The sequence below is a fragment of the Perissodus microlepis genome, chromosome 1 (genome assembly GCF_051167445.1).
Source record: "Perissodus microlepis isolate ML-2025 ecotype Zambia chromosome 1, ASM5116744v1, whole genome shotgun sequence".
NCBI classification, from domain to species: Eukaryota; Metazoa; Chordata; class Actinopteri; order Cichliformes; family Cichlidae; genus Perissodus; species Perissodus microlepis.
The window spans coordinates 18,254,554-18,282,430 of record NC_140461.1 but is presented as its reverse complement, the minus strand read 5'-3'; the positions used below and the strand labels follow the sequence as shown (position 1 = coordinate 18,282,430).

General features: G+C 39.8%; 1 protein-coding gene across 1 annotated transcript; it reads left to right on the top strand.

Moving 5' to 3' along the window:
* The first annotated feature begins 42 nt into the window (after positions 1–42).
* LOC146393702 (DNA-binding protein RFX7-like) lies at positions 43–27,877 on the top strand. Its single transcript, XM_084933186.1, has 9 exons — positions 43–176; positions 5,393–5,426; positions 9,812–9,897; positions 10,097–10,219; positions 11,863–11,982; positions 16,544–16,625; positions 16,742–16,955; positions 19,966–20,246; positions 21,089–27,877. Exons 1-9 carry the CDS (start codon positions 43–45, stop codon positions 24,248–24,250), a joined length of 4,236 nt encoding a protein of 1,411 aa, XP_084789312.1. The 3' UTR covers positions 24,251–27,877.

The following is a 27,877-nucleotide window of genomic DNA, read 5'->3' as shown; positions in this document are numbered from 1 at the left end:
CCTCCCTACCGGTCCACTCCCGTCCCACAGTGACCTCCAGTGATGGCTGATGAGGACCCCCAGCAGCAGCAGCCGCCGCCGCCGGAGAGCGGGGCGGGGAGCCTGCCCGGCCTACTCCCCGGGCTGCAGGGCGCTGAGGCCAGCGCTCTGCAGCTCAGGATCAAGAACTCCATCTGGTGAGGAGATGTTTACTTCACACACTGTTGTGCTGTGCATACGCACGATTTGATGCTTAAAGGGAAACTCATCACAACATTTTTAAACTGCTCTTATCATGCTTGGACGCAGTCGCATCTTCACTGCTTAAATATAATAATAAGTAAATAAATACAACCGTAGAAGTCCAGCATGTTAAATGTTAGACACATGCACGAGCTGCAGCGTGTGCTTGTGATAAAACAGCCGGATAAACCTGGTAGAGTAGACACTGTGCAAATGGAAAAATTAAATAACTCAAAGCTTAAGGAACTTGTTTTATGCTTGAGTAACTAATTACTCGACTCCTTGAATAAAGGTATTTTTTTTCACATCCCATCACCGTGTTTATTCCAGTAAAAGTAGCTATATTTAACACAGGTATCACGAGGAAAATGCTCTGGAAATAGCAAAAGTAAAATTACTCTGTATGGCTGACATAATGGTCTCTGTCAGAGCAGCACATTGTATTCTAGTGATTATTGAGTTCTTATTACTCTTACATGTATGGCAACTTTATTATCATTTTTATTTTGCATTTATTTGTTTTACGCTGTTCATTTATCTGAAGCGCTGTCTTATGTTTTAGTTTTATATGTAAAATGGGACAGAAAACAGTGTACACTTAATCAGGGATTTGAAGACTGATTCCTAATGCAAGAGAGGAAGGAGTCATATTTCCCCAATATCTTTCTCTCTTTCTGTAATATACAGTGCTGTAAAAATGATGAAGTTGAATGATGAAGCTGATTTCAATTTCACCAGCAACACTGAGACCTGCTGAATCAAGAAATCAATACAATAGAACCTGTCTAAAAAAGTGAAGCAAGCCTAAAGCAACACATCATGCCACAATTTAAGAAAACAATCGAAAAACAAAGTTATTGACATCTATTAGTTTGGAAAGGGCTGAAAAGCCTTTTTTAAGGCTTTGTGAACCACGTTAGAGTGATTATCCACAAATGGAGAAAACTTGGAAGAGTGATAAACTTTCTTAGGAGTGGTCAGCCTACGAAAATTACTCCAAGAGCATATCATCGACTCATCCAAGAGGTCATATTAGAACCCAGAATGACATATAAAGAACTGCAGGCCTTATTTGCCTCAGTTAAGTCAGAGTTCATGATTCAACAATAAGAAAGAGACTGGGGAAAAAATGGCATCCATGAAAGAGTTTAAGGAAAAAAAACACTGCTGAACAAAAAGACAAAGGCTCACATTTGCCAAAAAAAAAAAACAACCTTCATGATCCCCAAGACTTTTGGGAAAATATTCTGTGGACTGATAAGACAAAAGCTAAACTTTATTGGAAAGTTCAAGTCCTATTACATCTGCCACAAAGCAGCATAAACACAGCATTTCATAAAAAGAACATCATACCAGGAGTCAAGTGGTGGTGGTAGTGTGATGGTCTGAATGCTTTGCTCTGGCTGGATGACTTTCTGTAATTGAAGGAACCATTAATTCTGCTCTCTACCAGAAAATCAGATAGGAAAATCAGTTTGAGCCCTAAAGCTCAATGGTACTTGGGTCAAGCAGCAGGACAACAATCCAAAGCACACTAGCAAGTCCACTTCTGAATAGCTCAAAAAAACAAAACAATAAAAAATAAAGAAAAAATAATAACAAATCAAGAAGAGGCAAATCAAATTTATATTTTTAACCAGTTCTCAGTTTGAGGGTCTCTGGCAGACTGGAGCCTCTCTCAGCTGTCATACTGGTAGCCAGTTTGTCACAGCTCTAACACAGAGACACAGACAACCAGTCACACTCACACCTGCAGCCAATAGATTTGAATCCAGGACCTTCTTGCAGTGAGGCAACACTGCTAACCTCTAGGTTCTGCTAGTGAATCCTGAGAAAATACCAGCGCCTTTCTGTGTGGATTTTCCATGTTGTCCTTGTGCCTGTTTGGGTTCCAGCTTGCTCCTTTAGAACTGTTGATTCTAAATTGGTTATGGCTCGATAAGAGGCTTAATGTGAACAGAGTAAAGGAAAAGACTTGATTTCTTGTAAGGCACGTGTTCTTTTGTGTCTGCTACTTAAGGTCCTGTTCTGACCTTTTTTTCTGAATGAACTTAAGTTCTATCATTTAAATATCAAACAGCAAGAAAATGTCAAGGAGCTGAACAACCGGAAACACAGCAGTTCAGAGTTCAAATGTCTGCAGGAAATACCTCAATAGAAACTTGTCACTGTGCTGCTAACAGTTTATCAATAACATGTTAGGATCCTGAACATTTGCCCAGCTCCATACAGGTTTAACCTTTGAGAGGAGTAGAGCATAAGTATTGGCATTCACCTCAGTGACCTGCTTCTGGGTGGCTCTTGGTGAAGTGATACAGTCGTAGTCTGGGTCAACAAGTTCACCTGCAACATACCGTCACTCTGTCTGCACAGGAAGTCTGGACAATCAAAGCACTGATTTTCAAAACCCCACCTTTGATGTTCACGTTAGCCTAATTGAACTCATTTTAATCTGGATTGCTTACTTGCTAATTAAATAAAGAAATTATTAAACATAAAAAATTTCCCCTAAACTGCAGTATGTTACAGGATCTTCTCTTACTGAAATAACTGAAAATAAAGTGCTGAAATGAGTTGCTGTGCACCTACCTTTACCTGACATATTTTACCTTACTAAAAAAAAGCAGACAAACCTTTTTATATAACAAAACAAATGTCATGTACTTTCTTAATTTTATAGCATGTTTATAGCTTCACCAGACAACAGGACATTGACCCTTTTATCTTTTTCACTCCTAACTGCTTTGATCGTTTGCTAATACCGAGGCTCTTACAGAGGATACTGACTTATGGCTGGCTTTGTATTGTGGATGGCTTTAGCTTTAGTTGCTTTTCATTTGTTTAAAATGTGCATGTTTACATGTGTCATTGGGTTTGTTGTTACAAACATTTTTGTTTCCCCATTGTGGTTTACTTTAGCAAACTTTTTTACCTTACTCACTTCCATGGTAACAGCGTAGCATGTGGCTGTGAGCCACATGTCATTGTGCACATGTTGTGTATTCATAAAAATGAGTGGGCTCGTAATAAATCATATCGAAGGCTGACCAGCCGCTCACCGGTCCAGGCCAAGAACACTGGAAATCATCCAGTTTTGGTCCATAGTCGGTCAATTGGTACATCTCTAATCTACTCTAAAACTATACTATTTAACCCTTCATCCAACAACAAATTTCATCTTTCATCTCTAATTTCATCATTTCTTTTTTGTTCACTGTAATCTTGCCTTTTAAAATGCTAACTGTAGCAGCTAAATTGTTAGCAGTTTCATCTGTCCATAAATTGTTAGCCCACTATGTAACCCTTCGTCCATTCAGTTAGTAGTAGCTACTACTCTATATAACAGCTATTCATTTAATCAGATTTCATTAATTTATCCCTAATATTTTGCCAAGTGTTATATTTCTTCTGTTAATCGTCAAATATTTATCCTGTAACTTCTAGTAGCTAAATGATTGGCTAGAAAAATTGGCTGTCCATAAATAGTGGTTTACTAATTTAAATATTCATCCACTAAATTAGAAGTTACTATTAGAGTCACTAATTTTTGATTTAATTAAACTCAGTGACCAATTTTATGTATTTATCACTTATGTTTTTGCTGTTTCTTTTGTCCTGTTTTAGGCATTCATTACTTATTAAAGTGCTAGTTTTAGCAGTTACAGTAGCTGCTAAAAGCATATAAGCTAAACAACTGACAACCTTTTGTTAATGGTAATTCGATTTTCTTTTCTTTGGTTAGGACTACTTTAATTAGCTGCTTTATCTATTTATTTATTTTAAAGACTTTTGTGATTTGTTTTTTCCTGCTCCCTTGTCACATGGGGTTATCACACCAGGTAGCTCTGCATGTTTGAGTTGACACATGCTCTTACTGGCACGACCTCAAACTATGGAGCCACTCTGCACCATAGCCACTATGTTTAGTTTACTGTAACTGCTTCTGCTCCAACTTGTTTGTTTGAGGTTTTTTAATTTTTATAAGTTGAGCTAATTTTTCCATGAACCCCCCTAACTTCTGTATAAGTACCTACTGGGGTACTTTTAGCCCTAATTAGGAATCACTGGTCTGGGGTTAGGTGTACATCTTGCTGGTTTATCAGCAACATTTGTTTGTTTTGTTTCAGTTCTTTATTTTCAAGGCTTAGGTCTTGCAGAAAGTTGCGTCAGGTGTCGTTCAGTTTATCTGCTAAGTCTGCCTCACAAACAGCTTACTGACGGTCTTTCAGCACCGGGAAATCCTCAGCCCCCTGGTAACAGTCAATTAAAGTGAACTGTTCTTGTCATGGCTTAGAGCGTCTCCTGATTCTGACCTGCCCAGCTCAAGTAATAGTCTTTAAATGTGACCTACCTTCTGCCCCACAGTCATTGACAGCATGCTGCCCTGTCTGTGGACGACAGATGAAACCTGGAGACTTTATTCCTCAGTTTGGTTTTTCTGTCTGCAGGAGTGGACCTAAATAGGAGCGACTAATTGTGATCTTTCCTCCTATCAAAGTCTGTTTGATTGTATGTTAATTTTAGCTGTAGCCTGAACATCATTCCAGTCACTCTTGGATTTTTGTAGTGATCTTTGATAGTTTTTAGCTGCAGCTCAGCAGTGGCTGTTTATGAGCCTCAATCAAATCTTACACTTCTTCCGGATTGACCTCAGGTTAAAACCTACATCATTAAAAGTCAATCAGGAAGAGAATTTCATGCTTCCGAGGCCTGTGTGAGATGCTAAGGCAAAAAATAGAAGTGACACATGATCATGGTGGGACACAGGGAAGCAGTTACATGTGTTAATATGTTATTTTTGATTAAGTTTTTAATTTAAGTTAGGCTTTCACTAAATTTTGCCAGAACTTTGTATTGTACTGGTCACTTTTCTGTTGAATATAGAATAGGAGTATGAGAATAAAACCGGTAAGCACAGAAAAATATTTGGGAAAACTGTTGATAAAAAAGATCTTCTGTCCTAAACAATGTCAGCACAGTTCATGTCCCTGTTTCTTTTTACATATGACCACATGTGTTTGTGGTGGTGGGATACATGACCTGAGAGATCCTGAGGGGAGGGTCGTCTCATACCAAACATTCCTCTGCTTTATAAATAAATATACTTCAGACACAAGTGCTCATGTTACACCGGCTTCATGCTAATTTGTACTATGTCTCTGTTTTGCAGCAAATCTGTTCAATCAAAAGTGGAAAACATCCTGGTGAGTATTCCTGACATATTTGTGATCTGCAGATAACAACTTTAAGGACATTTTTCATACTCTCTGTTCAGATATTGTCAGAAGATTATTAGTGTTCCCAATAGGTTGAGCAGAAAAAACATTCCTACCATCCATGTATAGTTTATAAATAAAAATAGAAGATCCGTTGGTAGCAGTGTTAAGCATTAACCTCCTGAGAACCAGCCTATTCATTTATGGCTTGTGCAATGGACATTTTTGGATGTTTTTGGTCTATATATTTTGACTTATTTGAGCTACCCTAATAAGTCTTGTTGTGCTAAATAGAGGACATCCATTCCATTGATATCTCATGTGTTTGGGTGGCCTCTTTTAGCTCCAAAGAGGAAGGAAATCAAAAAGTTCAATCGGAAGAATCTCTTTTCCTCAGTTCTCAGGAGGTTAAGGGTGTATCTGAAGGCTGAAACATAGACTGTATAACAAAGATGGTTTCTTTGTCAGTCTTATAATATAGTCTGCATTGCATCTATGGGATGTGCAGCCACCTGCTAGTTAGTGTGAATTAACGAACAAAGAAAATAATTTCACTACCAAAAACCGGAACACAGACTTCTTGGACAGACTTTATATTCTGTTTATAGCACAGTTAGAATATACAGTTCAGTGTCTAAAATTGGCAGAGGTGAGGCCTTGCTGACAGCTAGCAGCCACACCTCTAAGAATCCTAGTACATCCACCGCATTAGTTGCTTTGCACGCTAGCGGTGACGTCACCACAGCTTTGTTCCATGTACACCAGTGTTTAGGGCGCGGGTACCTGCTGCAGTATTCTCCTGAACAATAGGTGTCTCCACTCACACAAAATTCCCACACCAGTGTGGGTATAGGAGGAGAGGAATTCAAAACTAGAAGGAAAGAAACTGGTGAGTTTTTTTCCCCCTCCACAAAATGTAATCTTTCAAACTGTTGCTGCATCTCACATACGCCATACGCCACTGTTCAACAGGGTGAGAAGGGTAGGCATAATGGATTAACACAGTTTATAATTCAGTCCAATAACATAACCTTTTTAAGTCGTTAAAGACAAATGAACCAGAGCTGTTTCTTCTATAAACTTTAAATCTTTCCACATTTCTTTGTAGCTAGCCTCAAGTGCTCATTTTGATGTGTTGGAGTGGTTCACTTCATTTCTTGCTGATAAAACACTTTTGATTTAAGTGGGAAATTTCTATTCTAATGTGGCTGCTATGTGGTGTTCCACAAGGATCTTGTTGAAGTCCCTTTTTATTTTCATTATATTATATTCTGCAAATAATGTTTTTGCAGCTTAACACAGACAAGACGGTCTCTAATTATTGCTCTGGGGAGTACTTTCCCCCCGTATTAGACACATCTGGTTCCTTTCTGATCCACTGTGACCAAAATTGAGCCCAATAATCTATTCATTAGCTTTCAGTCTTTGACTTTTGATGCTCACATCAAGTCTTGGACCTGCTCTTGCTTTTTCTATTTAAGAAATATCGCTAAACTCAAGACTGTTGTCTCAAAAGTTGGATTAATCTTGTCCTGCTTAGATTATTATAATGCTCTGTTTTCTTGTCTGTTGTATTAATTGTGTCAGTTTGTCCAAAATGCTTTTGCAAGGCTTCTAACTCCTATTCGCGTTTTCTTATATTACCTCATTGTTAAAGTGTCTGCACTGGCCTCTTGTGAGGTTTAGGGATGAGTTTAAAATCTTCGTTCTTACTTTTATGGCCTTACGAGGTGAGGCCCCCACTTATGTCATTAGTCTACTCCGCCCCTATTCTCCAAACTTTACTCCCTTTCAGCTCTTGCACCCTTGCAAGAGGGTACAAGAGCAGGTAGCATCACATGTTTTAGTTTGCAGATTTTTCAAACTAGGGATCTCGTGCTTCTTAGGTGAATGTGTAAACTATTATACTATAAAAGGGTTTAAGAGTTGCACAACTACTCCTGAGGCCTACATGTTTATATATGTTTTATGCAACAATTTAGTAATCCTTTGTTTACACTGACACAGTGATATGACTCTATAAATGCACTCTTAACAAGTCCGCATCAGCTCAGTGGATGGAGTATGAAACGGTGCGAATCAGTAAAGTGTCAGATTAATGTCTGAATATGATTTTTATTCTAGAGCCCCTTTAGCGTACATCAAAACAGGCACTATATAATTTATGCCACAATATTTGCTTTGTTGATTGATGGCCAGTCTTTTATTTTTCAGTGCAGTCTGACAGCAGTTTGTTAAACATTCACAATCCTTAAGCTCTTAAACAGAAAATATCAAACAGAAACTGAGAGTCCGAAACTGAAAACGCTGGGTTCAAAACCCACGACACCCATTATTTTTGTTGGGGGGGGGGAATCCACATTTGGAGGTTGGAGGGGTTGGTGGTGAAGCTCACACTTCTGCTGTGCAGAGGGCAACAAGTTCAATACTTGGTGAGGATCAGGCATTACTATTCAATTTAATTTAATTAAATTAAATATCTATATATCTAATATATATTATATAAATAGAAATAGAATATATGTATTTATATTTGGTACGGTAATATAAGCAAGAACTTGGTGACGGTGGAAGGAAAAACTCCCTTTTAACAGGAAAACCTCTGACAGAACAGGCTGGGGGTGGGACAGCCGTCTCCTATGACTGCTTGGCGGTGAGGGGAGGAAGACAGGATTTCTACTACTGGGTTGGTTATGAAAGCTTTGTCAGTTGCCGTGGTGATGTAGCTTCACTTTGTCTTAATGACACACAGCAGGTGTTGCTGACACGAATGTGCTTCCTATTGAAATACATAGTTTCCTGTTGACTGTTGTGAAAAAAGGCATCAGTTTGTATCTGTGAACATGAACAAGTAGATGCTTTTCGTGATTGCTTGATGTTTTGTTATGGTCTGTTTAAGGATAAAGTGATGAGGGCTGAAATAATTTATTTATTTATAATAAATGTCTTGGTTTACTTGGAATAGAAGAGAGAATTATTAATTTGAAGCATTGGTTTTGGTGAAAATCAATTCCAGTGAAAGCACGCTGTTGCTGTTCTTCAGTTACTGATGTAGAATTTACAGCACGTCCTGAGAGTGATGCTAAAATCAGTCCTGCTTAGGCTAAAATGCTGCTTATAGAGCTGTAGCTAACATATTCAATTACTGAGAGATGACATAACACTTTATTAGCGAGTGATGTTTTAACTTAACAGAAGACCCCGCTGTGATGTTTCAGCTTTAAAACGTTAACTGTGCAGCTGAGGCTTGTGCTTTTTTAAGATAAACAAAACAAATCTTTATATTAAGATTGCATCCTGGGTTAGTTTGTTATTTCCACTACGTAGTCTTCTTGAACTTGTAAGTCCTGAATTGTCAAAGAGCCTCTTTTCTCCTTTGACCTGCTCCCTGGCTTAAAGAATAGCACTGCATTCAGTTAATACCTCAAATGATCTGTAACAATTCAAAAAATGTATTTATTATGCTTTTCAGCCTTTAACCTAAGCTCTTGTTTGGGATTCATGGGATGCAACAGGTCTAAGTATGAGTGACTGAAGTGTAATGTGCAGAAAAAACCCTCACATGCAATGTCCGCGTGTAAGTATCAGTCTCAGGAGGTTAGAGAGCTTCAGCAGAGATGAGAGGTTGATTTTGTTGTCTTCAGACTGAAACTTTAACTGTTCCCCTGAAACCAGCTGCTGGCTCAGACTGATATGTAACAGACAGAAAAGAGAGCGCTATCAGTGCCATCTGGATGCATGCAGTGGGTGGCCAGACAGCTCAGCCATGGCTCTGTCGTGGTTTCAGTGTTTACTGGAAAGACTGAAGATTTTTCTTATTGCAAGGATGCTTTGCTTGTTCTGTTTGTTGTCTAAATCGTATTTCAATTCATGCTTAAAGCAGACATTTCTATCTGTATAAAAGTGTAAGAGGAAATCAAGTATGGTTATAGGAGAGGGGTGACACGCAAAGGGTAATGGACTAATAATTAGACATAATATTGTTTTAATTAATAATACAAATATTTATTTGTTCAAATAAATGTTTGTTCAAAATAAATATAAAATAATATTATGATGATAATAATATTTTGAACAAATAAATATTTTCTAGTCTCACCATCTCAAACATTAATATTTCACATTTTTCTTTTTCTTATGTTGTAATGATTTTATATGTTTTGTTGATGAGTCCGGCAAAATAAGAACTACGTTATTAGATATTTTAAAATTAAAATAATGACAGAGTAGTTAGTAATGAAAAATAACAGATGAAATGTTGAACTTGTAAATGATGTCCCTTATGAACTATCCTAGTCCTGCTTTCATTATGCATGTGCTGCAGGTGTGACCGACCTGCTTGTTTAAACATCTTTGACTTTTTGTTTCTACAGCAAGATGTCGAGAAGTTCTCAGACATCGAAAAACTCTACCTCTACCTCAAGTTGCCTTCTGGTCCGAGCAGCAGTGTCGATAAAAGGTGAGGATATACTTGTTTCTAAATGTTTTATAGAAAACTGGACAAAAAAATAATGCTTACAAGCTTATCGAAACAAAAATGAGGCCATTTCCACACGCAGAGCCTCGATTAGCGTTGGTGTCATTTATCAGGCCTGAGGTGACAGTAAGCACTGCATTGTTTGTCTTCACAAACATCACTGACCCACATCTTTGTGCAGTGACCAGAGCGCCCTGTCATCGAGCCGCACGCAGCAGATGCACGCATTCACCTGGATCCGAAATCATTTAGAGGAGTACCCTGAGACCTCGCTCCCCAAGCAGGAAGTCTACGACGAATACAAGTAGGTGTAAAACAGACAGGCGGAGTTTAGTTTCACTGCACAAACCCAGTTTTCTTGGAGAAATAAAGTCATTGTTGACGTTCACCTTTTGCATAGATAGCTGCTTCCAATGTTTGAGCCTCTTTCTCCTCCAGTTTACTGCAGGCAGAAGCATCAGTATAAATAGATGCTGCAGGCATGAGAATCACAGAGCTGCATGTGTCGGTAATATTAGAATGGAAAGTCTGAGACAGCCATTGAAATGTTCTGACGCTGTTATGCAACTGTCTTTTTAACTCAGCTAGAACAAAAATACAGCGTCCTCCAGAAATATTGGCGCCTTCAGTGCAGACAGGTGAAAAGGCTTTAAACAGACCTAACGTGCTTCATGTTTTTCACAGTCAAACAAGCACATTGGACACAGTCACTGTGTAACTTTAGTGCTCCACCACTGCTCAGGTCTTTATTGGCTAGCTGTTTTAGCAGATGCAGATGTTTCTACTCAGAATAAATGATATGAAATAAAGGTCAGCTGTACCTGCTTATCGAACAGCAAGATGTTAAACTTTAAGTGATCGAGTGGGGTCATATGTGCCATTGACATGTTTTATTTTTCATTAAAAAAATTCTCACTACCATGAATCTGTCTGCTTTTACAACAGGCACATCGGTCTAGCAAAGATAATCAAAAGTTGTATCATTTATGATCCTGAAAATATATGTATGGGTTTCTTTTGGAATCTTAGGTTATGATTTTTTTGTAATTTTCCACTTCTACTCATCACATTGTTCTGAAGTAAACCACGGCTAACAGACCTTAAACATGAGAGAGATTCAGACAAGCTTGCTGCTTTCAGGGTTTTGAAGACGTTGCTAGCTCAGTTACCTATATACTACATATATTACTACTGTACTTGTCAAGAAAAGAAAGGCAGCTTCATGTCATGAAATAAGTTGTGTTTAATAAGTGTTTTAAATCCTTTGCTATACCTGAAAAACGGCATCCTCCACAGTAAAGTAGCACATGCCTTTCACCATCAGGAGCATAGTCAGACACTTCCTTGGGAAGCATTTAGTCCTGATATGTCAACATCTGTGTAACTGTGCTAAACCTCCTCTTTGCTAAAAAAAAAATAATTAAAATCTCTTAAATTAATCCCGCAAGATTCACAGCTACAAGTAAACAAAAGGTGAACATTTTATTAAAGCTGTTTTCAGAAGTCCAGAAAAGTCTAACAGTCCAGAAACAAAGGAGGCAACAGAATTCGAAAACCAGCAGGGAGCTCACAAAGAAGACAAACAGACAATCATTTCGTCGCTAGTTGCTAACTCGTACAGAACTTTGAACATCTATTGTGTCTATCGCACAAAAGCATACATGGCTACAGAAAGTTTTTAGCTCAGACTTGAAAGTCTGCTTGTTGGTTGGCTCAGGTCATGGTCGATCACATTCACACCATAAACAAAGTGCTCTGGAGTTCATTTTGGAACCACATCGAGACCACCCCCTCCATAGGGTCTCGGTACAGTTGTTTAGGTCCCCACCCTGGTTAGTGTGTTCACATCTGCACCCAGAGACAATGACAGCCTGGCTATGTTGCTGACCTGCACTGTGTTCCTAATTAAATAAAATTAATTGTATTAATTCTGTTTCTGTGTTCCAGGAGCTTCTGTGACAATCTTAACTACCACCCACTAAGTGCTGCAGACTTTGGGAAGATGATGAAAAATGTATTCCCGAACATGAAGGCGCGTCGGCTCGGCATGAGGGGAAAATCAAAATATCCTTTACTGGAATGGAGTGTAGCAGTCTGGCCTCTGTCTCTGGTCACAGACCATCTGCTGCTGCAGTTCATAAGCTCGCTAAATATAGACGTGAAATGAAATAAAGCCCCCCTCTGCCTTCGAAGCAGAAGCATAATAATGCAGAGACCCTCAGGGGAGTCACTGTGATCTTGACCTTCACGTAACATTGTGATTTAATTTTTTTCTGTTTAGCTTATGACATCTAATGGAACATCTTGGTTTATTGTCTTGACCTTTACCTGCGTTATAGTCTTATTAACTTTCAGGTAAAATGGTCTGCTTAGAACTCAGCTCCTCATGTCAGTCCTTATCTACATAATCTGCAAAAACTAATTCTGTGCCAATGTTTGAAAAATGTGAAATTGCTTTAAATTAGAAATTGAAACCGTTAAAATCATCCTACAGACAAATTTTAAATGCAGTGGCTCACTATGTTGTCACTGAATCCTGTGAAACGAGGAGCTTTGTCATAATGTGTTGAAAGACAGGATCCAAATGCAGACTCCAAGTCCAAACATAAAAAACAAAACAAAAGGTGTGACTGAGACTTTAAATAAACAGAAGGTAACAGAAGTGGGAGCAGGAGGGAAGCTAAACACAGCTGAAAACAATCAAGGTAATGTACAATGAAGTAAAACTAAATACAATACACAAAAGACCACTAACTATCAAAAGTTAACTACCAAAACAGGAAGTGAGAATTGTAAGTAGACGAGGAAATTGACAATCTTAAACTTGACATGGGGGAAAGACACTTAAGTGAGGCAAAAAGAAAACTAATAAACTGATACCAGCACCAAATTCAAGTAGGCACTAAATGCTAAAAATCTAAGATAAAATGTAAATCATTAACAAACTAAGAACCAAATGTTGGATATGTAATGATATAAAATATTTTAAAATTTATAAACTGAAAAAAACGAATTCAAAATCAGGGGCTATAACATACTTATGTTTAATTTATGCTTAATTTTGTTGTAGTTACTTTTAAATTAAACTCTAAAAAGGGTGGTGGGCATTTGTAGAGAATTGTTTCAATTAAGGGTATTGATTAATGGCATGAAAATTTTAATTTGATATTAGACAAACTGTCTGAGAAAAAGTAATAAAAAAACAAACAAAATCTGTTTACATATTAAAATAGGTCAAAAAAGACTGAGAACAAGAATAATATACAATATGATTCCAATGGAATTATCATAAAAATTTAGAAGTTAAAAGAATAAGATGAAGTTAAACCAGGAATGTCAGAATCACAAAATCTATACTAATGTTTTTAAAAAGCTTTACGATATAAATGAGTCTTAACCCCATAAAGCCTGAACTGTTGAATAATTTCCAGAAATTCAATTTTTTTTTTTAAACTGAAATGTTTATGAAACCTGACAAATTAAAAAAAAAAAATAATTACTTGGATTTGTTGGACTTTGTAAGCTTCAGAAGCAAAGTATTTGCTGCTGCTATTCACAGAACCAGCTGTCAGTGTCACTTTTCACTACAAAGCCCATCCTGTTATTTATTTATTTATTTTTATGCCTCCACTCCAGCGACAGCCATGCAAGAGGCTTTAAATTTTAAGGTTATCTGGTTGTCTGCCTTATTCTTGTAAGCACAATCACTGTTAATACGCCATGAGTGGATTTGTTTAAATGTGGCTCAAACTTTCACTTGACCTCAGACTATAAACTGGTTACGATTTGGGGATTAAAGGTCACTGTGACCTTTTGTTAAGTACATTTTTGACCATAATTTGTGGACTTGGCTCCTTTTATTACAACATTTTTACACACAAATGTCTAAAAAAAATAAAATGCATTGTGAGTCAGGTACAGAATGGGAGATTGCAACTACAGGGTGGGCCATTTATATGGATACACCGTAATAACATGGGAATGGTTGGTGATATTAAAGTCCTGTTTGTGGCACATTAGTATATGTGAGGGGGCAAACTCCTTCTTCACACCATAGACAATTTCCTTCAGATGACCCCAAAGATAAAAGTCTAAGGGGGTCAGATCAGGAGACCTTGGGGGCCATTCAACTGGCCCACGACGACCAATCCACTTTCCAGGAAACTGTTCATCTAGGAATGCTTGGACCTGGCACCCATAATGTGGTGGTGCACCATCTTGCTGGAAAAAGTCAGGGAACGTGCCAGCTTCAGTGCACAAAGAGGGAAACACATCATCATGTAGCAATTTCAAATATCCAGTGGCCTTGAGGTTTCCATTGATGAAGAATGGACCCACTATCGTTGTACCCCATATACCACACCAAACCATCACTTTTGTTGTTCCAACAGTCTTGGAGGGATCCATCCAATGTGGGTTAGTGTCAGACCAATAGCGATGGTTTTGTTTGTTAACTTCACCATCACACAAGTTTGCCTCATCACTGAACAAAATCTTCTGCGTGAACTGAGGGTCCTGTTCCAATTTTTGTTTTGGCCATTCTGCACATTCGGGGCGCCAATCTGGGTCGTCCTCGTTGAGATGCTGCAGTAGCTGGAGTTTGTAAGGGAGCCATTTGTGAGTAGCTAATATCTGCCGAAGGGATGTTCGACTAATGCCACTCTCCAGTGACATGCGGCGAGTGCTACGCTGTGGGCGCTTGCTGAATGAAGCTAGGACAGCCACTGATGTTTCTTCATTAGTGACAGTTTTCTTGCGTCCACATTTTGGAAAATCCAACACTGAACCAGTTTCACGAAACTTAGCAAGCAGTTTGCTAACTGTAGCATGGGAGATGGGTGGTCTCGTAGGGTGTCTTGCATTGAAATCTGCCGCTATGACTCGGTTACTGCGTTCACCAGATATCAACACAATTTCGATCCGCTCCTCACGTGTTAACCTCTTCGACATGTCAATGGCTGTGAACAAAGAGAAACTTGTAAATAACTCATGAAAGAATAAAGTTACGTTGAAACCAAGCACACCATTGTTTTTCTTGTGACATTACCAATAAGTCTGATGTGTCACATGGCCCTCTTCCTGTTGAAAAAAACAAAAATAAAAGTTGTATCCAAGATGGCCGACTTCTAAATGGCCACCATGGTCACCACCCATCTTGAGGAGTTTGCCCCCTCACATATACTAATGTGCCACAAACAAGACTTTAATATCACCAACCATTCCCATGTTATTACGGTGTATCCATATAAATGGCCCACCCTGTATTGTTCATATTTGTTTGGATTGGTGACACTGATGCTTGGTTCCCACATACAGTATTTAATTTCTTGACTACAATTATTACCTGACTGGACAAACATGAATGTAACGTGTAACTTCGCTGACTGTTGGAGGCGTACGATGGCATACCAATAATTCTAGTTATTTGTTCTAGTAACAGTCGGCAAAGCTTTCATCTACAATTAAACAAAGCCTGAGTGTAGCATGAGACATTAAAGTCATCAAAGAGTGTTACTTAAAAGTATAAATCAAGATTCATCAGAACTGAATCTTTAACAAAAAACATCTTTGAAGTGTGTACACACTCTGTCCCAGCCAGTGAATACTATAAATACTTTTTTCTGCTGTTTTGCACTGGTCTACTCATCATGTATTATCATCGTTTAGAGTAGCAGAGCCAAATGCAGGTTGCTGCAGGCAGAGGATTCAAACAAAAAGTAAGCTCTTTATTTCCAAAAGAAGCTTAATCCAAGGAGAAAATCCAGAAAACATAGGGATCAAGAAACAAGAGAACTTGCAAAGCAACAAAGAACAAAGGAAAGACACTCAGAGGGCCATATTAATAACATTGAACCTGTTTAAAGGCTGGAAGGACAGTTGGCAGAAATGCTGACTGTAGAAAGTAAAAGGCTTATCATTATCATAGCTCTATCATTAAGATACACGAGAATCTGAAAAATTATAATCATGTACCTGTTTTAGGATCATGTATTAACTCTTATAGAACAACAAAAAAGTGGAGTGAATTATTTTGCAGCTGACAGGGAAAAAATTTGGGAGTAAAGAAGCGGCTAAGGTTCTATATTTTTAATAAAACAAAAACTTCAGGCCCTCCTACTCCCCGTGCACAGAGGTCCAGATGATCTTATAATGCGTTTGTAACACTGCAGTCGTGGTGATTCCACACCTTTTGATCTCTAATCGGGTATATAACCTCATTAAGTGCCGGTTAGGGCTGCGCCAAATGTTACTATAGTGATATGTCCCATTAAAAAGATCCACCTTGGATTTAGCTGGAGAAGCCAAAATCCTGCTTTGTAGTACGGGACTTTGGAACAAAATGAAAAAAAAAATAACAATAAGACTTAACAAGAACAGATAAAAAGTAACTCCAATAAGATAACTCAGTAATACTAATTTAAGGCTCAGGTAACACAAAAGATAAATATGGAAATTTGGATGCAGTTTACGAATGAGAATTGGCGCTGCCAGTTTTCTGTTATCACATGGCGTATTGAGCTGCTAATACTACACAGGCTGTGTTTTATTCAGGGTTTCCTCTGTATAGTTGTCATATGTATTCTTCGGAGATCCTTTGAGATTTTTTATCTTAACACTGACTCACATACTGCTATAGTGGCCTAAGGAAGAGACCATTTGTTCAGATGCCGTCTTTACCAATTCTGGACCTCCATAAAACAGGAGATGGAGTAAGCACATTTATTTACACTTATTTTCATATTAATATTAATATTATGTCTTTGGAATATAGCTTTTTTCCATATATATGTGTCTATATATAAAACGAAATGTCAATTGTTTGCAGCCCCAGTGTGATGTACTCGACTCCCCGGGCCAGCTGAGCAGTATTAAGGAAGAGGTGCGGTTTGCAGCCTGTGATCTTGTGTGTGAGTGGGCTCAAAAGGTGCTCAAACGCCAGTTTGATGCTGTGGAGGACCTGGCTCGCTTCCTAATCGACAGCCATTACATCAGCAACAAGTCTTTGGCAGCTCTCACCATAATGACCGGCACAGCAGCAGGTAGGACACTTGACAACTTGATGTTCCCAGAGTGCAGAACATAAAGGTCAAGAGTGACTTCTGGTGGCAGCTCGCTGTTAACGCACCTATGGCTTTATCCGTCTATTGAAGTTCTGTCTCTACACCAGATTAATGTTGTTCTTGGACTCTTATGCTCTGGAACATCAAGCAGTCTAACTTGCGAACCTTGCAATAAATCTTTACAGCGATTATAATCTTCAGTTAATTAGAGAACTTTTTGTTCAACTGTGTGATCATTTCAGAAAAAAACATGTTTGTGTTTGTTAAATACTCAATTTACAGTAAAACTACTTAAAATAGGTTTTCTTTATAAACCAGAAGCAGTTTATAAAACCCATGGGCGATCATTTTTGCCCTGAAGCTTGCATACCAATGACAAGCTCAAGAAGACAGATTCAGAGGTGTCTCGGGATTTCAGGCTTCCCACTTCAAATGGAGCGTAGCACAATATGCATTTTCCACAGAAGTGTGCAAAGATCTAAGCTGTTCAATATATAATATATTACTTAAACATGTAATTTTGATGAAGAGCATTTTGTGATTGAATCAATGCAAAGAAAAAGACAACAAAATAATAATGTCACTGAATTGTCACATCATTTTAACATAAACTGAACAGCTACCTTCGGCTGCTCCTTTATTCACTAGGGCTCTCTTCAGCAGGTAGTTCTGCATTTTTATTTTGGCAGATCAGCTTTTCACTTGTTAGGCTTATTAAACCACTACACAATGGTGGTATATATTTGTATACCTCATAAACTGGAAGGTTCAGTGTTCAGATTTAAGTAAAAATAATTGTTTAACAAAGAACCAACAAGAAGCTCCCAGACACTGAAATGTACAGTGGGGATGCAAAGGAAACATGTGGGATATAAGCACAACTGAGCCAAGAGAACAGCAGGAATCTCTACTTTTAAGAGATAATGTGTGATTGTTGAAATAAAGGCCCATCATCACATGTTAATCTACCCTGAGATTGCACAGTTCTTTGATTCTGTGATTTAATCCCATGTACAAAGGCAGGTGGAGAGGCAGACTGCCAGGTTTTAAGAATAAGTTTCTTGGCAACCCTTCCTAGATGCAGAGCAATCTGGATGTCAGGTGGGAGCTCAATGGGGACTTTTCTTTTGTTAGTCCTTGTTTTTCATTTTAATGAGCTATTGACTTTTTTGTGTGATGATATCAGGGTTACACAGGAAAGGGATCCAAATGCACACTGCTAAGTCAAACCTGAGAAACGTAAAACAACCTTTTATTAAGGCAAAACACAAAGTACACATACGGAAAAGTTAAATAAGTGAATAAATCCAAACAGAAATACAGTAAACACATAAGCAAGTATGACTCAACAAAGAATTAAGGCAACCTTTTCAGGTTTTAAATAGACACGTGAAGTAATCAGGGGGCTGGGAAACGCCAGGGTAACAAGACATAGCTGAAGCTAATTAAGACAAAGGAAGTAAAAGTGACGGGAAAGCACAAATAAAACAGGAAGCTACTAAAAGGGGAATCACAAAACAAAGACAAAGCCTTAACAAGATGCAAGAACACACTACAAAGACCAAACTAAAGTAAAAATACGAGGAATCCGATTTATAATAACCTAAACCCTAAAGAAAACCAGAATACGAAACTAAAGAACAAAAGACTAGAAACAGAGTTAGTCAGATGGATAATAATGATAATAATAATAATAATAATAATAATAGAATGCGGGAGTGAATGTGAGTGCGAATGGTTGTCTGTCCCTGTGTGTTGGCCCTGCGACAGACTGGCGACCTGTCCAGGGTGTACCCCACCTCTCGCCCTATGACAGCTGGGATAGGCTCCAGCGCCCTGAAAAGGATAAGCGGAAGCGAATGGATGAATGGAATAATAATAATAATAATAATAATGCATTTTATTTATAGGTGCCTTTAAAGACCCTCAAGGTCACCTTACAATATTACAAAAAATAAGTAAATAAATAAAAACACAAGGTAAACATGGAAAAAACAAGCATGAAAGTATAAAAGCTAAACAAGGTAAAAATCATGATGCAATTTTGAATAGAGTTTTGAATAGTTTGGAGTGAGTGAAGGACGAAGGCGGTTAATATTGAAAGATGAAAACACGAAGACCGAGTGATATTATTTATATGTGTTGTGAAGGAAAGAGTGCTGTCGAGTATGACATCGAGACTCTTAACCTGAGGGGAAGGTGTGACAACAGAGTTATCAATGGATAATGAAAGACATCTGGTTTAAAGTTTTGATTTGGTGTTTTGATTAAAATAAATTCAGTTTTATTGCCATTAAGTTTAAGAAAGGTGTGAGCAAACCAGACCTTGATTTCACTTAAACAATCAGAAATAGATATGGGTGGGAGAGTAGCTGTGGATTTGGAGAGCTGTAGTAGAGCTGAGTGTAATCTGCACAGCAGTGAAATTGGATGTTATATTTCTTGAAAATAAGGAAAAAAACGGAAACAAGAAAATATGAAAATTTCACTTGCACTGACAGAAACTTAAATACAAAATACAACAACTAAAAGCTGTGAATCCAAATGCTCAACACAGAGTGACTAACAACCTGATACACAATACAGAAACCCACAAATACTAAGGAGTAAGAGAAATAGGTGCATCTACTAAAAGTCTCAGATGAGTTTGAATCTCAGTGATCTTGAACTCAAAGTCAAGGTCAGGGGTCAACTTTCCTGAAAATCACCTTGGATTTTCAAAATTATACTATAGGTATATCCGCTAGGAGGCTGGGGTAGCGGTGGTGGCTGCCAGGTTTTAATAATAAGGAATTCACTTTTGAAACCAGTAGAATTTCATCTGAATATATCAGGGAACATGCTGCAAAACACTCTGCTACCTCAAATGTAATTTTTTTTGCAATAACTGAAGATGTACAGTACTAAGTTCCCCTGCATAGTGTTATATATTCTTTTTGTAGGAGCATTTGATGTATACTGAATACAAATTTCTTTTGATTTTCTTCAGAGGTGAAAGGTTCACAGACCGTCTCAGCCTTCGCCCCGGCTGCAGACGCTCACTCCTTCCAGCCCCATGTGACCATGCTGTCCTCTCCGTCTGTCGACGCAAAGCAGCAGCTCCAGAGGAAGATCCAGAGGAAGCAACAGGAACAAAAGCTGACATCTCCTCTACCCGGAGAGGGACAGATTAGGAAGGCAGACGACGGTGTGTCTTGTGGTAGTCCCACCCCTCCGTCGCCTCAACCAACTATAGGCATCGTGGTTGCTGCCGTGCCAAGCCCGATCACGGTGAGAGAGAGAGCTAGATCACACCATCATGTGTCATTTCTTTCCCCACTGAAGGAAAGATTAACTGCACGTAATTTCATGAATGTTTAGAACACAATGAACCCACATTAGATAAAAATATACCCTTTTCTAATCTATTAATTAGCTACAACACGTTGCTGCAGTTACTGTTGATTTACGTTCTTATAGGTCACTGAATTTTCTTTTCATCAATATAATAGTCAAACTTTCATTTATCTGAGGTCACATCACATTTCTGATCTTATCATTTTGTATAGTCTGAAGAAGAGATAAGCCAGAAATGATAGTCCACAGAATTCATCAGTAGATATTCCAACACATTTTTGTATCCCTTTTAATGTCACCAAGGCTGCTTTATATTTTTAATGCATTATAAAATCACACACTTGGGATTAAATAGTTGTTTTTACCAATAAACAAAATATCTACAGCATAACTGCATGGATAGCTGTAATTCCAGCTGTTTCTTAAGAGGACTGAAGTGGCAATGTAAAACAAAATAACCATAGTTAAAATCAAAAAGGTGTCAAAACTGTCAAAAACAGTAACACCAAGGAGAAAAGTAATAAGGCACAAGGTGAACTCGTCATGCAATGACAGGTGAGAAGACAACAAACATGCGAGGTAAAAACACAGTAAAAATATCCGTTGAAATAAAGCCTGAAGTAAAAAGAGACGAAGGATATATTCACACAGACGTGCAGGGAGGCCGAAAAGGAATCATTAAAAAAAATGGTACCATAAAGCCCCCTCTATCTCTCTCTCTGTCAAAGACAGGATCTAAACTTTGATTTCATGATTCCTCTTTTTTCCCCCTGCAGGTTCAGAGGAGTAGGCCGCTGATGTCCCCGAGTCCAGTGGGAACAGTGGAGAGCAAAGTACTGCCCATTAACATCCAGATGGTGACCCAGCCAGTTCAGGGAGTGAAGCAGAGCCCCAAACACCCCCAAAATATTCTGTCCAATCAAGCGGGGGAGCGCACAGCTCGGCAGCGCTACGCTCAAATCCTCCCTAAACCTTCAGCCACCACTGCCATCGCTTTGCGCTCGCCCTCCACCATGATCATCGCTAACAGCCCCATTAAGACTGTTGTAACGCCATGTCATGTCAGCCCAGTCAGTCTGGTCAAAATGGCAGCCATATCGCTCGCACCCAACAGCAGTGAAACTGCCACATCCTTCACAAACGTGCTGCGGCCGGCATCTGCAGACATCAACTTTAAAGCTACAGAAGACGCCAGCTCCAGTCAGAGCGCGAGGAGTTCCTCAACGGTCCCCATTTTGGCCCCGGTGGCCAGGCAAGGGCAGACTTCTAACACTCCAAGCATCGATGTTGAAATGGAAGTTGAAGCTATACATGAAAGCAGCCAAATGCAAAATTTGGGCAGTCAAGTTTTGCCACAAGGGGCAATGACCAATAGAGTCAAAGGGGCTGTACAGAGGGCCGCCAGTGTGCCCATACCGCAAACTAGAGGCTTCTTGGGTCTCGAGGAAACGTCCAGCAATAAATGCAGCAGAGAGTCCTCCTCAAGCACTAATACTGTGGCCACAGGCGACAGCGGCAATAATAGCGCTAATAATACAAGCACTTTGCACTTAAATCCCTCCACTCAGAATACCAGCACCGTGTCTCTACTGAACACCAGCAGAACATCTTCATGTGGGGAAAACAACCAAACAAAGCAAGGCTTCTTGTCCACTAAGAGCCTCAGAAAACGTTCAGGGCTCAGTCCAGACCTTTCACCAATCAAAAGGGTTTTTATACCCCAGCAGCCAGTAGAGGGTGCTGCTGGTCCAGGGTATGGTATCAGAAACATGACGGGTAATGTATCCAGGCCAGGCGCTCCAGCTAGACCTGAAAGTGCACCAGCCACCAGGGAAGTAGAAGTGAAAATGACCACTCAAGTCCACGCACTTGGCACTTCTCCTTCTTTCAGAGCGAGTGGCTTTTACTCTGTTGCCAAAACACATAGTTCATTGCAGAGGAAAAACATTTCTGCCATTATGGAAACTGGCACTTCAGTCAGTCACGCATTAATACAGCAACATCAGGGGCACGCAGCAGTTGACGCACATGCTGTGCCCGATAATCCCAGTTTTCCAAAGCATTCAGGTGTGGGTTCAAACTCAAGCCTGGAAGGAGTCCAGCAGCAGCCCTGCTCTCAGTCCAGTCCTGCTACTGAAACCTTAGAGTTTTTGAATCACGCTTCGTCATCCGGTCAACTGCCCATGCAGACAGACATGACAGATTACTTTTGCTTTGATGATGATGTGACTCAGGACAGCATAGTGGAGGAGTTGGTGCAGATGGAGGAGCAGATGAAACTTAATAACCTGCAGCAGTTTGGAGATTCTGTCACGCTGCAGGGCCAGCAGGTTGCGATGCCAAACAACATGACGTCCGCTAATAAGAACATGGCTTTCTATCATGCTGCGAACAACAACAGTAACCCAATCCAAACGATACAAACGCCGACACCTACACCCATGTCGGAAATGATGGGAGGAGCCCAGGGACTGACCGGAGAAAGCCCCTGCTCCCACATCGCCTCCACGACCCCGGTGGACAGCTCGCTCGGAAGCAGTCGCCACACCCCGGTTGGGACGCCACACTCCAACTGCAGCAGCAATGTTCCTCCCAGTCCAGTAGAGTGCAGAAACCCGTTTGCGTTCACACCCATTAACTCCAGCATCACTGGTTTCCATGACGGCAGCACCATCTCCAGCAGCCCCGTGAAACCGATGCAGAGACCGATGGCCACCCATCCAGACAAGACCAGGCTGGAGTGGATGAATAACAGTTACAATAGCAGCGGCGGGACCGCCAGCAGATCCAACAGCGGAATGGAAATCCTGCCCGGCTATCACAGCCTGATAGACGACCATTTTCAAAAACCTCACGCCTTCGCCGTTCCTCACGCGCGGCACCACGACAGCCATTTCGGCCGCTTGACTCCCATCTCGCCCGTGCAGCAGCAGGTAGCGAGCATGGCCAAGCAGGAGGGTTTTGCAGTGCCTGCCCCTCTGGATAATAAAACTGCCAACACGTCTGCTGCAAATTTTAGGTGTCGCAGCGTGAGTCCCGCTGTACATCAGAGGAACTTCAGCGGCACAGGAGCAGGAACCAACCTTTCCAATGCCTCCCGATCGGTAGTGTCTCCCTTTAATTCTCCTGTGACGGCTGAGGTGTTGAACATCTTCGCAAACAGCCAGACAAACCTCGGCGTGAACAGCATGGCCCAGAGGAGCCGCTCTGTGCCGCTCAACATCATGATGCAAAGCGAGGCCCCGCCCACACCGGGCCAGCAGTGCAGCACCAAAAGCATCGCCAGCGTCCTCCTGAGCAAGCTAGATGGAGATCACGAGAATAGTGTGCGTGGTGTGGGAATCAATAATTTACCTCCCACCTACACCGCTCGTATGAACCTGACCCAGATCCTCGAGTCCAACTCCAGCCTCTCCTGCACTGACAACCTGATGACCTCCGAGTCCAGCAGTACCTGCAACCTGCAGAGGCCCAATTACCTCATGGAAAATTCTATCAGTGAACAAATGATTCTCTCGGCAGGTCAAGGCCAAATACAAGCAGCCAGTGGAGAGCAGCATCAGCAGCAGTCCATCATGTCAGCTTTGAACTCACAGCAGCAGCAACACCAGCAGTTAGACTTCAGCACCTCTCAAGACCTCCTCGCTGCTGGCAATCAGCTCATGGAGCAGGTGTCAGAGCTAACAGCAGGCGGGGCTGATTTCCCCGGTGAAATCAGAATGACATCGGAGCTTCCCAGTAGCATCAGTGACCTTAACGCATTGGACACAAACCTGCTGTTCGACCCCAGCCAGCAGCAAGGCCAGTATCAGCACGCCGCCCCAGAGGAGCTGGTGGACGATTCGCTGTTTCAGCAAATCACCAGCGAAGCGGCTCATTCAGGTGGTCTCGACTGGTTGGAGAGCAAAGATCACCCAACTGTTGGGCTGATGGGCTGAGAGCAGAACTTTTTATAGTAATGTTGAACATGTTAATCTGCGGTTGATGTTTGTTTTATTTATTTTCAGGCATTTATAATGCAACACTGGATACAATGAGGTCTGTCCAGATTAAGTGCCAGGCTAAAAACTGAGCTAATGCTGCAACACTCACTGAAAATGCTGGTCATTTCCCTTTAATGAGAGAATATTGCCTCACTTTGTTTGATCAAGAGAATTGTCAACAAGAAAACACACACAGAAAAAAGCTAGTTTTCAAACAGCTAATTTTATTGAACAGTCAGATCAATAACAGAGCCGTGGATCAGTGTGAATAAACCTTATGCAACGCTACTTATTTCTGTCACCGTGTATAAACTGCAGGCTAAATTAGGTGCAAAAAAACTAATGATATTTAATCCTAAACTAACAATATGTGTTTGTTGTGTAGCTTTACTTAAAGAAAAAAAGCGCTTAAAAGGTTTTGAATTTAACATTAAGATATGTGACGTGTACACACATACATTAAATTATTATGTATTCACAAATACACAGAATCAAATTCATCCATGTAAATCCATATAATGTACTCATAATCTTAATATATAAATATACCAATATAAATATATGTATCTCTTCCCAAACACAGCACTGGCCTTTACTGACTCATTTTGGTGAAATATATAAAAGGTATTCGGTAAAACTTTGAACCGTAAAATTCAGCAATATAAGTCTATACTTTCTAAAGTTTATTTTAAATACACTTTGAGTCTCTGTTAATCAGCTGATGAGTGTGAAGAGCGACGTTAACCTCTCTTCAAACCCCTTCATGTAGATTAAATAATAATACAAATATTATTAGTCCTCTTTTAAGTTGCATTTAAAATAGGTCTTGTATACAGTCATGTGAATAACTAAGTTCACCCTTGTTATCATAGGTGAGCACCTTTAAAAAAGCAGCAGTTTTGGTAGTTTGGTGGTCTGGTGCGTTCAGGTGTGAGCTAACACAATGACACAATCTTTCCAAATGTTAACGTCCCAACAAGGCCCGACTGTAGAAATGCCTCAGCTCTACAGGCTTGAGCTAGTATGTTAAAGGTTAAATTTCATGAAAATAGAATTACAAGACAAATATGGCCTGCCACGAAGGAATCCCAAGAGAATATCTCTTCCCTCTGAAACAAACATGACAGCAGAGTTTGCTTTAGGTTTGCCAAGCAGCATCTGAACAAACCACAGATGACACCAAAGTGGAGACAAAACCAAACAGGTCAAGAGTCAAGCTTGGCCTAAATTAGGTTATGTACTGTAGGAGATAAATCACCCCAAACACAACAAAATGAAATGTATCAACAGAATGGCTGAAAGTGAAAAAGAATGAAGGTGTTGCAATATCAAAGTCCAGACCTCAGCCTGCTTTGGGGGGACCTTAAGAGAGCTGTGCATGAATGCAATGTTGTAACGAAGAGTGGGCCAAAATCTCTCCACGGTAATGTGAGAGCTGAGAAAGTCATACAGAAAACTATTACTTCTACGTCATTGCTGCTAAAAGTTGTTCTTCAAGCTACTGAATCACAGGGTGCACTTAGTTTTTCTCAGGACTGTAATTGTGATTATAAAGATGTTCAAATTTTAATCAATCTCTTTAAAGCGTATGCAAAATTTCCATGCAATAAAAGAAAACAGACAAAAACATCAAATATTAAACCAGCTGTTCTCAAACCGGCATGGCCCCGCCACCAAAGTAATTCTCACCTTCAAATTTTATCGATCTTTATCAACAGCAACAACAAAAAAAATGAGTCTGAATGAAAAAGAATTTAAATCAGCATCCACACCACTCTGCGGCAAAGAGTCCGTGTCCCACCAGGGGGCCATGCCCCATAGGTTGAGAATCACTATATTAAACCAAGAAAGATGATCTGCTGATCAGCTTTAATTATGCTATCAGTCTTTGTATGGTTACATGTAGGTGTGTCACACAGACCATTTTATGGGATCTGTGTTGCAGCCCCTGAAAGACGAGGGCTCGACCGCTTAACCCTTACAGGACATTCATGATAAAATCACTTACCTAAGAATTAAACCAAACCTCTCTGACGGGGTCTTCTTTTGCACTTGAAAAATGAACCGAGAGCTTTTTATCACTATTTAAATGTATTATTTATCGCGTGCAGATTACTAAAAAGGAAGACATGGAAAGATGAGAGGAGCCTAACGAGCATGTGTATTACACTTATTCTAATGCACTGACAATCTATAATCCTTGTGCTTTATAAAGGGGGGAAAACACTGTTTTGATTTGTGTGGAACAATTTTACTCTGAATCCTGAGGTTCAAATGAAAAACAGCTGCCGATCAAATGTGGAAGTCGAGCTTTACACTGACGTCGAGCATCGGGTAAAGAAGTCGTGCAGCCGCTGACTCTAAGCTGCGTCTGAGGGCTTTGGGTTTCTGAGCCTTATGTCCTTATGCCAAAGATGTAAGCTGCACCGTGGCCACGGGTGTAACATAGCCTCCAACGTGGTGGACTCTCTGACAATAAAGTGCTTGATGACGCCTGTAACAAATGTATTCAGAGGAAAGGTGAAAATCTGTAAATGCTGAGGGTTCCTTCGTTTACTGTTGTTGATGCTTTTGTAACCTGCACCCTTCCAACAGGTATGTGATGTTTTCACGGCAGCATCACAGTTGTTTCACTAAACCGTGTGTGTCTCTGTGTTAGCAGTAGATCTCTTGACCGTGTATTGTTGGTCACACTCACTTTATTTGTTGTACAGATTGGGGGTGTGGCCAGGTGTCCGGTGCTCTTTGGTTTGTTTTATTACTATTTATTATTTTACATTGTGCTATTTGTACAGGATATGTACTCTTGGAAACCATATAATTGTTTGTTTGTGTGCGTGCGTCTGCGTGCGTGCGTGCGTGTGTGTTCACAATAACCTGACATGCACTGTTATGATGTTTTGTAGCATACGCTTTAAGTGTCATAGTGTGTTACCGCGTATCACGTGCATTATCAAGACTTTTCCGAAATTTGGCAGTGAATAATGAGAAATTGAAGAATCACTAAAACCTCGCAGAACTGGATTTTGACAGGAATTCACTCCAGAAAATGTTTGCACTTGTTTTAAAATGTGGAAACGGCACTGTTCCTTAATATACGGTGCGCAATTGTGCAATTGTACTTCCCTTCATGAGCTTGAAAGTTGTCCCTCTGTGACAAAAAAAACCAAACATTTTGAATGAACTAAATTAATGTCTGGATTTAATCTGGTGATTTTATACAGAATACTGTATTTTTAACTTCTTTAAAATCTGATTGTATCATTGTAACATCTAATTATTTTGAGTACTTTTTTTGACCTCTGATTTCTCTCAGTTTCGATGTTTAACTCCATTGTGGGTCTGTGTGTTTGTTAACACTGATGTTTCTTTATGAAGAGTTTACCCTTCCTCTTGTAAGTGGCTAGGAGCTGTAGAGCCGCCCTCCACTGTGTTAAGTTGCTGTGGTTTTTAATACAAATATTTTCTTTTTGTTGTTGTTGTTGTTTTGCATTTTATCAAGTGCTTTTATAAGGGGAAGTGCTTGTTGATACCGGTTTTTGAAAACTTTTTAAAACTAATAAACATTTTTGAGTACATCTA

Excerpts from the sequence above, each read along its gene's own strand:
- LOC146393702 (XM_084933186.1), top strand. The coding sequence starts at position 43 with ATGGCTGATGAGGACCCCCAGCAGCAGCAGCCGCCGCCGCCGGAGAGC. Across the intron at positions 11,983-16,543 it reads ATGAGGGGAAAATCAAAATA|CTGCTATAGTGGCCTAAGGA; the intron begins TCCTTTACTGGA and ends CTGACTCACATA. Across the intron at positions 16,956-19,965 it reads AATGACCGGCACAGCAGCAG|AGGTGAAAGGTTCACAGACC; the intron begins GTAGGACACTTG and ends GATTTTCTTCAG.